General features: G+C 44.8%; 1 protein-coding gene across 1 annotated transcript; it reads right to left on the bottom strand.

The window, feature by feature from the left end:
- Window positions 1-6258: 6258 nt before the first annotated feature.
- Window positions 6259-11508, bottom strand: LRRC8A (leucine rich repeat containing 8 VRAC subunit A; the record flags this gene model as incomplete). Its single annotated transcript, XM_079544617.1, has 2 exons — window positions 6259-6534; window positions 9352-11508. 2 exons carry the CDS (start codon window positions 11506-11508, stop codon window positions 6259-6261), a joined length of 2433 nt encoding a protein of 810 aa, XP_079400743.1.
- Between the last annotated feature and the right edge of the window lie 3530 nt (window positions 11509-15038).

Below are 15038 nucleotides of genomic sequence, written 5' to 3'. Positions count from 1 at the left end.
TTGCACAGAAACTCAAACCATCTTTGAAAGTTACAGGCTGCTACCAGCAGCTGGCTGAAGGCACCATTCCTATGGCAACAGGCAGCATTCTCCACTGCCTTCAGTCCCCATCTTTCTCCTAGGGAAGGAGAGAGCAAGACGCACGCTGAAAAGCCAGCGGAGTTTCTACAAGCAGACAATCAATGCTCCAACAGCCCGTATTGGCAGTGTAAATTGTTTCAACCCTTTGTTAAAGTGATGGTAAAGTGTAAGGCAGTCCAGGCCTCAGCAGAATCTCTGTACATCTACTTTGTTTTATTCATAAAGAAATGTCATAACCCACACGGGCTGAAGCGATGAGTAAAGCAGCAATCTCACACAACAGCAGCAATCATTAACATCTGTCTTCCGAGAAGTGAGGCGGCCAGGGGCGAAGCGCCTTCACACACAGCCAAATTAAAGAAAGCAGACATAAAAGGAAAACGCAAATTAAAAAGTTAAACTTTTATTCTGTTAAAGTGTCCAGTCTTACACATCTCTCAGAGAAAACAATAGCAGCCTTCGGTGCTTACGGTGGAGGTGCTGCTGATCAGCTGCCCGAGCAACCCCGCATACAGAGCGAATGTCAGAAATGTTACACCAAGCACAGGTCCTGCATGCCAAACCACAACCCTGCGAGCGCATCTACAGAGCGGCAGGGAGCCACGTCCAAGCTGTGAGTAGTGCCTTACTTAAATGGATGCATCTGGCAGCTGCAGATGACTCAGGCCCGTTAGCCCTCTTCTCATTAAGTTCAGCCTGGAAAAATTCTCCCTATTGTCCAATGAACTTCCTTTAAAGGAGAGATAGGAAAGAATGGAAGGGTATTTCCAGACATTCCAAATTAAGCCTTTGTGTGAATGCACGCAGAGTTCACCTTAGTTTTTGGGGTCCAACAGTTCAAGCGTAGTTACTTTTGAAAAGGGATTTCAGATGAGATTTCTGGAGGATTTCACACTACCACCAACATTTTAACATTCATCTAACACTGCAGCTGGAGGGATGGAAAGGGTTCAAATCTGACAATACTCTTGTCCAGCTCTGCTTCGAGCACTGTTACAATGCAGATAGGACAGGAAAACATTTTGGCACATTTTTATTAAGACTACAGAATCCACTGTGTGGCCAAACAGCAGTAAAAAAATAAATCATTTTTTAAATGCAATAAAAGGAAACGAATCCAAACAAAATCTAAATGATAGTTTTCCCATTTAGCATTCACACAGCCTTATTGAGGGCAGCATTTCAGAGCAGATGATGCTACCGCTTATGGTACAACCTTGATCTCCAGTGAGAAAAGTCACACCAACATCTAAGAAATCTCTCCATGCTCTCCACAAACAAAAAGAGAAGAACCAGAGAACAGCTGGCTTCAGGCAAAGATAACACTGCACGTGCACTAAAAGGAACGATGCCTCAGTGGAGAGTTCACCTTAATGTGCCTCTAGAGAAGGCACAGCTATCAAGGAAGAAACAATTCCTCCCCTGAAGGACTGAATCAAATCATCAAAGTCCCTTTCTAAAATGGAAAAAGGTAAGGAAGGGAAATGATGTCACAACTGTTAAACGGCATCCTGGGGTGCATTAAAAAGAGCATGGCCAGCAGGGCAAGGGAAGTGATCCTCCCCCTCTACTCTGCCCTAGTGAGGCCTCACCTGGAGCACTGGATCCAGTTCTGGCCTCCCTGGTACAAAAAAGACAGGGATCTCCTGGAAAGACTCCAGCAGAGGCCACAGAGATGACAGAGAGCCTGGAGCACCTCTCAAGTGAAAGGCTGAATGAGCTGGGCCTGTTCAGCCTTGAGAAAAGACAACTCAGAGGGGATCTGATCAACATCTATATATACCTAAGGTGTGGGGGCAAAGGGACAAGGACAGACCCTTCCCAGCTGTGCGTGGTGACAGGACAAGGGGAAACAGCCACAAACTGAAGCATGGGAAGTTCCACACAAACGTGTGCAAGAACTCCTTCACAGTGAGGGTAACAGAGCACTGGACAGGCTGCCCAGGGAGGCTGTGGAGTCTCCTTCGCTGGGGACATTCAAGCAAAGGCACCTGAATGCCTGCCTGTGCGACCTGGTCCTGGGAGCCTGCTCTGCAGGGGGGTGGATTGGTTGACCTCTAGAGGTCCCTTCCAGCCCCTACAGTTCTGTGATTCTGTGAAATCAGTAACAGTTTTTACGTATCATCTCCTGCAAAGGATGTGTCATTGTTCTGAAATTCCTAGAATCGTGTTAGAAAAAGAAGAGGGCTTCGGTGTGGTTCAGCAACAGAAAGCCACTTCATACTATTTGTGGTAACGACACCAAGCATCTGCTTTAATTAAAACGAAATTAGCTAAGTGGAGTGTAGAAATGGTAATAAGAGAAATAAAAAATGAGGTAGGACATTCAAGAAGTGACAATTAATACCAAAGAACAGCACATCACGACAGATACCTGTAACAGCTTGCATTGGGCTTACGTTTCACCATTCAGACTGATGGAGTGACTTAATTCCCACTGCTGAGTTAACTAGGGACCAAAACAAGGTCAGAAAACAACTCCAAAGAACAACTTCATCTAACATTCCAGTGCATAGTTCCAGAGATACAGCAAATTTTAACACATTTAATAGGTTTGGTACCACCCACCTTACAGGTGGTTCAAATAATCCATTGTAACTTACTACTTTTTGGGGCAGTTGGGAGTGAAAGGTAGAATTCTGTTTACTAACCTCCAGTCCTAGCATGGGGTGAGCATGCTCAAGATCAACAGTGGGTCCAAGAATTCATTCAGCTCAGCAGTGCTATTAAGAAAACTGTTTTAATTCAAGTTGTTTTGTGATTTAGCAGCTAATAAATCCGTTTTGCCACCAACTACAGTGCTTTGAAAAGACAGGTCAGGACAAGAAGACACTGACCTGTTGATTGTCTGCATAAGGTGAGCTTTTCTTCCTGAACGTGCAGATTTATGTCAGAAAAAGCAAAGCTTCAGTTTGACAGAGATTGAAAGAAAAATTATGATATACACTGACTGAACACTTGCAAATGAGGAAGGATTGTTGATGTAAGCCCATCCCTCAGACTGAGCAATCCAGGCAGGTATGGGAAGTTGAGTGAATCACCCTGCTGTGGGGTGAGCTTTACAGGAAGTCCGAGCTGTAAATGTGTTCAGGACCTCACGTTTTAGACCCTATCATTTAAGTTTTAAAGCTTCCTCCATTTCATCACATGAAACTGATACTATGAAATCACTATCTCTTCCATGGAAGACCAAGAAGCACACGTCAGGAGCAGGTAAATATTGCTGTCTTCCAGAATGGCAATATATTTTTGTGCCATCTGCGTTTCTGGTACAAGAAGCTATCAAACTACTTAGCTTTCTGAGTGACAGCTTTGAGATACCTCAAGCTCTAACAGCCAAGACTGAAAAACTGAGCTTTGAATATTGAAAAAGGAGCAAAAAAGCTAGTGTTTCCATGCATGATCAATACTGGCCTGTCTTAAAATTGCTTTGTAGACCTCAGGCATAGGGCAGTTTCTACTCAGCAAGCAGCAGAAGTATAGCTGTCATTTGATAAGAAGTTAGAGGCTCACTTCTAGCACAATAGCCTATTGCCCACTTCTCCTATGGATTCGGCACTGAGATACATAGCAGAGCTCAGGAGATGTGCAAGCTTCTAGAAGCACTGCAGCATAAAAGCAGGAGCTGCTTATAGAAACTTTTGGCCTAGCTGCACAAAGCTTAGTTGTATAAGTGACATCATACCTCGAATCAAGAGTTAAAGCATTCATCTGCAATGACCTAGACACACAGGAGAAAACTGCTCCTGTAAGCTAGGTTAAAATCCTACGAGGTACATCGCCCTTCAGCCCTGTCTAGCCTAAAACACACATGCTGTAAACAGATTACCCAGTGTCCTTGAATACAACACAGACTTCAAGTCTCTCAATTCAATTGCCATTACTCTCCAGCAATCTTTTGGCACAGAGTAAGGAAGAAAATGAGGTTTCCTTTGCCATCCAAACAGCTCCTACAGCCACCATGAGAAAGTGCCTGGAAAACAGTACTGCTGTAGCTAAGCCTAAAGCCATTCCTGCCTTACCCAAGCAGCAGTAAGTCTACCTTACAATTCCTGTCCCACCAATTCAAAATGCTTGTGTGCATGAATCCAATCCAAAACGCATCAGCACCAACACTCCTGAGCACCAGTGCTTGCTCTGATGCAGTGCATTTTGGATTAATGTTTCCCATCAATTTGGCAGTGGCTCCAACTCTAACATAATTTGAACACTAACTCTGTTAGAAACAGTGCCTTGCCTTCCAGATAAAGAAAATTATATTATTCCTCTGGACTGTTTAAAGCTTAACAGTAAACTAAGGGAGGCAGAATTTACATCTTCCTTAAAAGCAGTTTTATAAACAGATTTCCTAGATTTTAATACAGCTTTATTTAAGCATCTGAACATCAACAAATCCAGAGCCCAGTTAACATTGTTCATGGTTTCAGCATGTTTAGTGTGTATATTTCATATCTTACATCTCATGAGAAAAGCCATAGCGCCCTATTGCACCAACATCCAAGGGATCATCAGGGTTTGCTAAGCCAGCACTCTCACTGGCAGTTTGTCAGGAACTGCTTCAGAGATGGCTGCAGCTTCCTCCCTTTGTGCACACAGGAAGCCTCCAAACATTTCATGCCTGTTTGCAGCACTCCACCTTGGAGACAAACCTGTTGGCTCGATGCGGAGCATTACAATCAGGACCTGCAGCCTGTGAGCCTCCTGTTCCTTCTGATGGAAAATGGCAGACTTTGGGTGTATTGGAGACACACCTTCACCACTCCACCTCGAGACATGAGTAGCAGCAGCTATCACAGGTTATCTACCCCGTGCAGGGTTTTGTCAAGCAATACCAAACAGGTCAGACTTGTTTCAATAAAGATTGCTCTGTTCAAGGGATCAGTCCTCAGAGGATTCTCATACTGCTCCTTAACAACAGGGGAACGAAACAGGGAAGAATAGGACAGGTTACTTTTCCAGCAACAAGTTCAATCAGCGTCAGCCTCTTACTTAAGAGGTTAACAGGAACTGACAGCTGCTGAAGGGTGAAAGACAACAAGAAAACAATTAAGCTGCTCTGTAGATTTTGTTCCTAAAAAAAAAAATTGGCAACAAATCTAACAGTTTTTTGGGCAGAGGAAAACTGAGTTATTCCTCTTTACTATAAACACTGCCAACCCCAGGGGACACCTTGACACACTGGTTTTACATCTGCATTTGTTACGTGACAGAGCATCGGGAACTTAAAAGCAGCTTGAAAACTTTATAAGCCAAGATCATGAAGCAACTCAGTGCTTCTGGGAGAACAGATGAGGCAGACCAACTGCTTTTAATCCAGATCTTTTGTATTATCCAGATCATTTGTATTCTAGTCATTTCAGAGCAGGCTAAAGGCCTGGAATTATTTTGGTCAGAACCTCCAATGCATCAGTTGGAGAAGAGGATGCTATGTGATTAACTCATTAGCACAAGTGACTTGAAACTGCTAAAAAGTGCAATCTCTCATGCACAGATGGAGTTCTGGAAGGAGAACTCCTTCCCCAGGGGAAGAAGACAGGGTGTCAAACACAAGGGAGAGAAGACAATTTGTAACAAAAAACACATTCCTGCATCCAAATTGATGTCTGAGATAAATTTACCCCCCAAAATCCCAATGCCAGCATCTAGGTAGAATAATCAACTCTCTCCTATCCCTAGCACTCTGTGGGGCATCACTTACTGAATTGCTGAGTTGGAGGGGAATAGTACCAGGTGTCACAGACAAGGAGGTACAGGAAGTTTCCTAGACTCTTGATCATCGCTTGCAGGACACTCATTCCCTGACACTATAATCCCCATTTGAAGCAAGGCAGCAATCCCCATGTTTCCTTTTCTCCTCCATCCAAAGGAGGTCATCTCTTTTCCAGCACCACCCACTTCACTCCACTTCCTGTCCAAAACAGCAGCAACATCTCTTACTCCCACTGGCCCTTGCTCAGGAGCCATCTAACCTGTCTTGATCCTCATCCTGATCCCAAGCTTTCCACAATCCTGCACCCGAGGCAAGAAGTAGCCTCAGAGTCGTCACTGTTCAGGGACTCCTTGGCTAGTTCGATAGTGATTGGAGAAGAGGAAGGGGAGGACCTGGGAGAAAGGGGACTGGAATGGCCTTGTGTTTCCTTCTTGTTGGTCAGTGGTTCCTCCCCGTCTTTCGGGGGCTCAGGCTTGCTCTTTGTCTGCCCTCCACAGCCGCTCTTTGACTTCCAAGGGCAGCGTGTTGAACAAGTCCTCCTCCACCACAAGCCCGCTGCGTTTCAGCAGAGGACACTCTCCCAGCTCCACTGGCAGGCACTCCAAGCGGTTCCCTCGCAGCTCTATCTGTGATAGGTTTGTCAGCTCTCCAACACGGGATGGGAGTGACTGCAGCACATTGTTTCCCAGGTTCAAGGTTCTCAGCTTCCTGCACTGGAACAGCTCTGGCGGGAGAGTCTCAATCTAAAGAAAAAAAAAATCAATTACAGATGAAGTCACCTAATAGCACACCCACTCATAAGCCAATAACAAGGTCACACATCTCACTGTCCTTCCTTAACTGAGCTCCTGCTCCTACAGTAAGGACTCGCATAGCATGAAGCCTCCCAGACAGCTCTGCCATTGGCCATTCTTCCCCAGCTTGTCTCAGAGCACCACCGTGCCCAGCAGATGTCAACTACTTGGCGCCTCTCAGCTTTGAGAACTTACTGTGTCAACCTTTTTAAATCTTGTTCTTCACATCTCACAGGAAAGCTAAAAGCCTTCTTGTATACTTTCATTATGTACAAGATATGGTAGATTTCTATGCATTCTATTACTTAGAGCAGACACTACATGAGTACAACTGTCAGGTACTGAGAATTGAGAGCACTCCATTTCTGTCGGGTTTGGTATTGTTGCAGGGACTTTGATAGGCTCCAAATTACAAAGTTGGTTTGAGTTTTTTTTCAACAGTACAACAAAAAATGAAGTCACCACCTGTTAGCTTTTCCACCATTGCCTTCAAGTCACTAATTTAACAAGTCTAATTGCTATTACTCCAGTACTCCTTCCAGTGAATTTCTAAGAAAACAATATAGGTAAGATTTAATGAGCACTAGGCGAGGAATTAAGTGCAGCAATTCAATATTCTCCACTAAATTCAAAGCCTCGTCACAAAGATTACTGTATGTTGCCTTTATACACAATCATGTCTCTTTTTTAACCTTGAATTATGCATGACACTGCTAAATTGAACTGTAATCAATTCTGAATGAAGTCCAGTCCAACCAAAAGCAGGGACAAGACCAATTAAAACAGCCAAATTCAGCCACTGTTGTTGGTGCTGTCAAGCATTACGTGAACAGCAACATGCAATCGAACGATCACACAAAGGGTGAGGTTGGAAGGGACCACTTGGGATCATATAGACCAAACACCCTGCTCACAGACCTCTGAAAATAAAACTTATTTAAGGGACAAGTACTGGTTTAGGAAGGAAGCAATGTGCTATAATGTGGCTTGCTTCCCAAAACGGTACACTGGTACCAGCCAACTCCAGCAGCTCCTATTTGCTAAGACTGCTGAGCTAAGAGAGGACATTTGAGGTAACTCCTGGCCTTGGGAAATGCCTGCCTACCAGCCCTTGTGTTCCTTGCTGCCACTGTTTCATGCATAACCAGGCTCAGAGCCCCAGGGTGACAGTGCTTTGCCTGGCACCTGCAGGGGAATAAGCAGCTTTGCTGTTTCACTGGGTTCACATCACTTTCTGCTTCTAAACCCAGTGGAACAGAGGATGCTCCACAGCTTTCCTGTTGCATCAGTACTTTCACACAGTACAACAGGTTGTGTCACACAGTGCTGCAGAGAACAGAGCTGTCTCTAACTCCTCTTCCTCCAAGAGAGGCTCCATTCCAGGACTACAGAGGATACACCACAGATCAACTCTCAGGAAGTTGTAGCAGCAAGGTTCCCAGAAGACAAATGGCACAGAATTACCTGGACACAAGCAGTTAAAACTTTCTTCCTTCTGCTTGAACACCAACCTCAGAAAACAGCCCTCTCAGCCACATTCATCCTGAGAAAACATTCTGGCTTTCAATCTGGTATGAAATGTGTGCATACCATGAAGTCCTAAGCTTAAGCCACCCATACAGAAGGATGCACACACCCAGAAGACACCGATCAGATCTGTCTGTGCTTCATACATTCTGGTAGAGCCTTCTGCAACTTCAGCAAAGAGAGTGAACGAAAGCCTCAGCAAGTCCTTCAGCTCAGCACAGCCTGTGTGATCACAGGTTGATCTTTGACACCTGGTAAATGAGGCTTCCTTCCTATGCATTTGTAATCCCAAGAGGAGTAACAAACACATAGGAAAACCCATGGGGCAGTTTGTTTCAAGCAATTAAGCCCCTTCTGACCCAAGGGTAACCAGGTAACCAAGCAGCATAGCACACTTGGTCATCTCCCTTGTGACCTGCCTTGCACTTAAGCCAAGTCTAAGTCTTAACTGTCCAAGTCCACCTGGGATTGTACAAGAAAACCCACAGCCATTGCACTGAGGCACAGAAAGGTGCCACACTTCCTTCCCTTTAAGTCAAGTCTGATGGCCAATTGACAAACCTGGCTTAACCCATTCTTTCCAGAGAAAGCACACTATAGAAGACAGTTTTACTTCCTCTAACATAACCTTTGTGGAGCAAGACAATACATTTTAAATGTGACAGATTAAGAATCATGTTTCTTAAGTCTGTAACATAGAGCTTCTCACACAAAATGTATGTTACAAGAACAAACCACAGAGCATTCACCAGAAATAAATAGTACTGCATGAAAACTGTGAGCTGCACACATGCACACGCTAGATGGCTGCTGTCACTGTGTATGTACTCAGCTGAAGTACAATGAATAGTACTACATTAAGAGTACTTTCTTAGGTCTCCATTTTAAGACCAAAGCTGGTGTCAATCTAGGCAAAACAAGCTTCCAGCTGCAGAGAAACAAGTGTCAGGCAGGCTTTAGGAAACAGTCTGTAACTGCTACTTAAAAGCAATTTCCCTGAAAGAAAAGGGATGCTACAAAACAGAACAGTTCTTTCCTTCAACAGAAGGAAAGAACTTCCTCTGGAGTTATCTGCCTTAGATAAAGCCCTCAGAAAAAAACTAAAGCTTCAGAATTTAAATAGAACAGCAGTGCCAGGAATATTTCACACACCACTGTAACACATTTAATCCCACAGATAACAGACACACCAGAATTACCTGTGCTCACAGAGGAACACTCAGGCTCCTGCTCACTTACCCTGTTGGCTGTCACAGCTAGGTTCTGCAGGTTTTGAAGAAGTCCTACGTCTGGTGGTATGGAAGTCAAGTTGTTGTGGCTGAGATCCAAATACCGAAGTTTTCTGCAATAGAAGAGCTGGGTAGGAATCTTTTCTATCTTGTTACGATTCAGGTAAAGGCGCTCTAAATTGGTGAGGTTGCCTATTTGCATGGGGATGTAGGCAATGTGGTTGTACCACAATTTAAGGCAAGTGAGACGATGTAAGTGCTGGAAGCTGATGATTTCCTCAATGGTCTTGAGATTATTGTCCTTCAGGTCTATCTCTTGCAGATTGTGGAGGCTAAAGATGGAGTGAGGAATGCGCTCCAAGTCGCAACGGATCAGCTCCAGCTCTGTCAGGTTGACCATTTTCTTAAGGCTGTTGAGAACAATGAGCTTGGTGCCCTCGTTGTTAATGGAAAGCTTCTGAAGATGCACACCAACATCTGTCACCACCTGTGGCAGCTTGGTGAGGTTACTCTTCAACCTCAACACCTTTAGCCTCTTCAGCTCCCTCAGTCCATCTATTACAATGTACCGGTTGTTTTCAGCACTCAGATTCCCTGTCAGATGAAGCTCTTCTAGTGTCTTCAGGCTATAAATCCAAAGAGGGATCTCCTTGATGTCTGTGAACTTGATGTGGAGAGATTTCAAATTCTCCCTCAAGAAGGCCAGGGCTGGAGCCTCAATTTTGGCAGCGGTGTGGTAAAGCCATAGTTCCTTAAGGCTGGTGAGCTGAGCAATGCTTGGGGGAATGGTGACATCAGGGATAAGCTCCAGCTTCAAGACCTCCAGCTCTATGAGGTCAAAGACCGTGTCAGGAATGCCACTCAACATGAACAGATGCAGTTCCAGCTTATCCTGAGAGTTCTTTGTGATCCTCTGCCGCAGCTTCTCCAAAGTCCACTCATTGTTGAGGTTCAGCTGCCGCAGCTTGTTCTCACTCACCTCCGACAGAAAGACAGCAAAGCGCTTGGAATACAGGGGGTCATACTGATCAATCAAATGGAGCATAAAAGCAAAGTCATTTTTCACATCAGGAATGTCACTGTAACTGCTTTCCTCACGGATAGACTCAAAGGAGTACTTCTTGAGCGATCGCCTCAGCATCCACCAGAGCGTGTACATGCAGATCAAGCCATAGACTACCACCAAGCTGATGTAGAAAGATGCCAAGATTTTGAAGAGAGTGGCCAAAGGATGAGCACAGCGATACATCCTGTAGCCAGTCAAGCTCTCAATGTCCACCTTACAGTCAACATCAAATGTTATGTTGTTGACGTAATAAACAGTATAGCAGATGATAAGAATGAACTTGATTACTTTGATGATGGTCTGCCTCATGTAGAGGCGATACACTATATCTCCCTCTTCCACATGCGTACGGAACTTCTTCACTTTTTCAAAGAGTGCTTTGGCCTGTTCACCTTCCTTCTTGTCCAAAACACCTGTCTCAGATCGGTCCACGATTCCTTGTTCAATTCGAGACTTTGTTCTCTGCAGCATGGGAACAGTGGCTTCCACATCCTCACTGACCGTGGAGGATTTCTTGTCCATGGAGCCATTCATTTTCCCAAATGCTGGCTTGGTATCGCTCTCTTCCACCACCGTCTCAGATAATGCCCTTGTTGTCCATGGAGAGTCAAAACACTTAAGCAAAATAGACACAAAATGCTCCAGCTTGGAACTGGTCCTTGGAAATTTGAACCAGAAGTTGCTACAAGCCAGGAAGATAAGAGTATGTAGCAGCACCAGATAAGGAAAATACTTGGCAAACCAGTGAAGGCGGTTCTCATAACACACCGCATCCACATAGTTATACTGGTGCCGGTCCAAATCATATTGGATCCCTGTGGGCCCTGTATCAGCAGAGGGAACAAGACTAGAGTTATAGTAAATACGCTCTGGGGTTACAGCTGTCCAACCTCTGACAGTGTCATTGCAAGAGTCTTTGGTAATCCATTTACAGGGCAAACAAATCATTTTGTCCTGGGTGACCTGAAGAGTCCCTCCAAACACTGCAATCATCAGCATCACTATGGAAATGTAGTCCGTGAATACGTCCCACCATGGCTTCAGGATGCGGTATGCTGGCTGAGTGTCAGCAAAGTATCGCAATTCAGTGACTGGAATCATGATTCACCACCTGAAAGGAAAACAGAAGCAAGCATTACTAAAACTCTTTTGTTCTGCTCTTCTAGAGGGTATCGGGAAACTCACATTTTAAGTGCTGGCAAAGCAAGACTGAGTTAAGTCCTAGTTTCAAGTTACTTGGATACAAACAAGTGAGACTACCTGAGCGAGGCACCTGGTTACAGCTGAGGCTGTAAAGCTATTGTGGTGGTGCTCACCCTCACAGGCGAGTCGCTGGAAGGCATCAGGACTGGTACTTGTCATTAGCAGTCTGCAGGTGAAAAATTCACACTGAAAGAAGGCTTCCAGGACCAACTTTAACTCCTATGACAGATGAGTAATGGGAAGCTTTCAGCTTTACCTGGGGATATCATTTCAGGGACAAAGGAATTTGACAGCATTATTAGAGAAAATCCACACACAGTTATCATGTGTTTGTTACTCTGAGCTAAGAAATAACTCTACATCTCTGTGTCTCTCCAATTGCAGAGGCAAGGAAGAGGATTTATAAGCATTAGTTATATTTCTTAGAACCACTACATTGACGCAACCCATATCTGATTAAGAAAACTGGAAAAGAACAAAAAGTTGTTTGATATCATCCCTTTTCCTTCCACAGGAAGAAGTTCTGGCTCTCCACCTCAGCATCAACTTCCCAAAGAAACAGTACTTGCCAACAGTACTGTACAACAGCTCCCTTCTGAAATCCTGTTAACAGCTGCTCTTTGTTTTCTTCACTTCAGAAGTATAGGAAAGGGGAAGCATACTTAATATAAAAATTCACTTCCCTGACCAGCCACTCCCACTTAGAGTTCATCTCAGCTGGGATTTAAGAGTCACAAAGGAAATGAAAAGGTTCTGGGAAGGGAGACCTCATGGCAGAACTTGTTCTGTCCTTCAGAGTTCCAGAAGGAAAAAGCCATAGAAAACCCATAAGCCTGACAGATCCGTACAAACTCACAAAGCATCCCCTGTATCCGACAGGTGACACAAGTGAAGTGCATGAAGTCATTATAACTTGTTCTAATGACACTGAAAAAGCAGTAATATCACACCATACTTGCTAGCAGTGTTCAGGCACCAGACAAGCACAAGTCGTTTTGAGACTCTCATCAACTCAACTGTAACAGAAGAAGAACAAAAGCCCAATCCTGTCTCCACAGCCCATAAGGCAGCATCCATACAGGCAGTCCTGACAAGCCCCTGCAGGCCTGATAGCAGCTTTTTATACACCACTGGCTGAAGCCAAGCAGAGTGACCACACCATCTGCTTTTGTAGAATATGAGTTTGTATTTAAAATTAACTTCCAGCCCAGAACTGCAAAGGAAGCCCCTCCTAACATGAACTCAAGAAGCACCACATTCCCTAGAGACACTAAATTGAGAACACTATTCCCTGGTTTGTCGCTTACAACAATAAATGGTAAAATGCCAGCTTTGACTTACGGCTATTTGGGAAGGCTGCTAGAGGTAGGCTGAAAGATGACAGCTATCCCTAAAGTAGCATTTGCCTTCTGCCCAACCAAGTTCAGTTACTGAAGAGTGCGAGAGCCAGGGCAGGATAGCTGACATGCCATAGCACGAGGAAAAACAAAGATACGCACCCTCCCCAGCACGCTCTGCATCCCTTCCACTGTAATCAGAGGAAAGTCCTGCACTTCTCCAGTCCAAGCAAGAGAAAGCCCACAAAGCTTTGTAAAAGGAGAACACCAAGAGTTACTGCAGCCATCTGCTGGAACAGTTAACTATGCCACGGCTCAGCTTCTCAAATTCATCGATGCTTACAGGAAAGCACAGCTTCTGCTCTACCAGACTAACAGCTCAGGACCCCTCTGAGAGCAGCACACCACCCTAAGGGTCCACAGAGGCCCAGTGGCAGTCTCCCAGCCCGTGCACACTCTCCTAAAACTCCTGCCAAGTGTGATGTACAGCTTCTGTTGTTACTCCTTCCAAACTACATCTAAGAGGCAACAAACACTGCTGTACCCCTCACTGCTCTCCCATAGTGCTATGTAGGATCCTGATTCCTCTTTTCCTTCAGGAGCATGCAGTGAGAACTCCGGTGCTGTTCATCAAAGAACTGCTCCCTACTTAAATGCTTTCCTACCCCTCCCATCTTACACTGAGGGAAACAGACACTCATCTCCTTTCTTTCTCTTGTCTAGATACCACTTGTCCCCAGAGATCCTTTCTTCTTCCCTCCAGTGCTTCTTCACTCCAGGCAGGGAAGCTTTTGCAGGAATTCGGTCCTCCATAGCTGCCCACAGAAAGGTTATGAAATAGAGAGGAACTTCTCAGGAAGCAGTCTCGTGGTTAAGGCATTTTCCAGACTTGAGCCGAGTCTAAGAAATACCTCATTGCTTTTTTGCAACAAACGAACCCTGTGTTTACTTTGATTTGTATCTCAAGATAGCTAGGAAGGAAAGAAAAAAAAATTAGGGCAACAGGCTCCCTAATTCTATTTACCGGCCACATGGGATAGGAAATCTGCCTTTACATTGTGCAGTTACAAGACAGCTAACAAATGATCTGTTTGAACGTCCCACGATAGCCTATTACAGCTCCGTACCAGCATTTAAACCCTGGCATGGTGGAGCAGGAAATCCCCTGCCCTCCAGTAACAATGATAGGGTCACTGCGTGAAGAAAAGGACATTCTCACAAGTTCCCACTCCTCCTGGCAGCTGTGGAAGCCCTGTTCAAGTCCCAGATGAGAAGCAGTAAAACAAGAGGTCATTTTACAGAACTGTAGCCCCCCAGGTCTTATCTAATCTTATTTGCAGCATCTGTGGTAAAAAGGAAAACTGACCACCAAAAAACTTGGGAAACCAAGGGGAAAAGCTACAGCCCTCCTCAACCAGATTTCCCATGTGTGCAATCCATTCCAGTTCCTGAAAGACCCGATGACTGTTCTGCAGCAAAACAAGCGTCATTATTTTATAGACCCCATTTCATAATCGTTTTAAAACGCCGTTCTGGTTGCAACACTCCCTTCTGGATTCAGGCAGGCAGTTTTGCTGCTGGGGTTGATGACAGCAGACTAACCTCAAGAAGTCAGGTTCTCAGGGCTTATCTCTGCTACCGATGCTGCCCTGCATGATAGGATTCTTCCTGTAGGAACCAGGGGTCCAACCACTATACAGAAACCAAGTGGGCACCTGGATGCCAGACTCTCCCCCCAAGTACACAGGCAGCAGAACAGAGATATTTAGGAGGAAGACATTGTTCTGGCACTGCAGTAGAGCAGGTTTGGGGAAGAAAAGTCTCAGCTCCTTCAGATACAAGTTGCACGCCCTTCCAGCTGGGGCTCAGAAACTGGCAGTTTGCTCACAGTTAACTCCACCAAATGGGAGACACTGATACTGAGATTTTGAAAGAGTGCTTCATTCAAGTTTAAAGGTTGAATTAAATCTGTATGAGCCAATAGGTGGGAATATCATAGTTCAAGCCCCATCCACTTATCAGAAGCATAAGGAAGTTTTCCAAAGGTATAATTAATTAGGCAAGCTTTGGGAATTGCAAACAAAAGAAGTC

Source organism: Tetrao urogallus, assembly GCF_951394365.1.
Source record: "Tetrao urogallus genome assembly, chromosome: 19".
Taxonomy (NCBI): domain Eukaryota; kingdom Metazoa; phylum Chordata; class Aves; order Galliformes; family Phasianidae; genus Tetrao; species Tetrao urogallus.
Note: the sequence above shows the minus strand (reverse complement) of the source record. Positions and strands in the feature narration are given on the sequence as shown.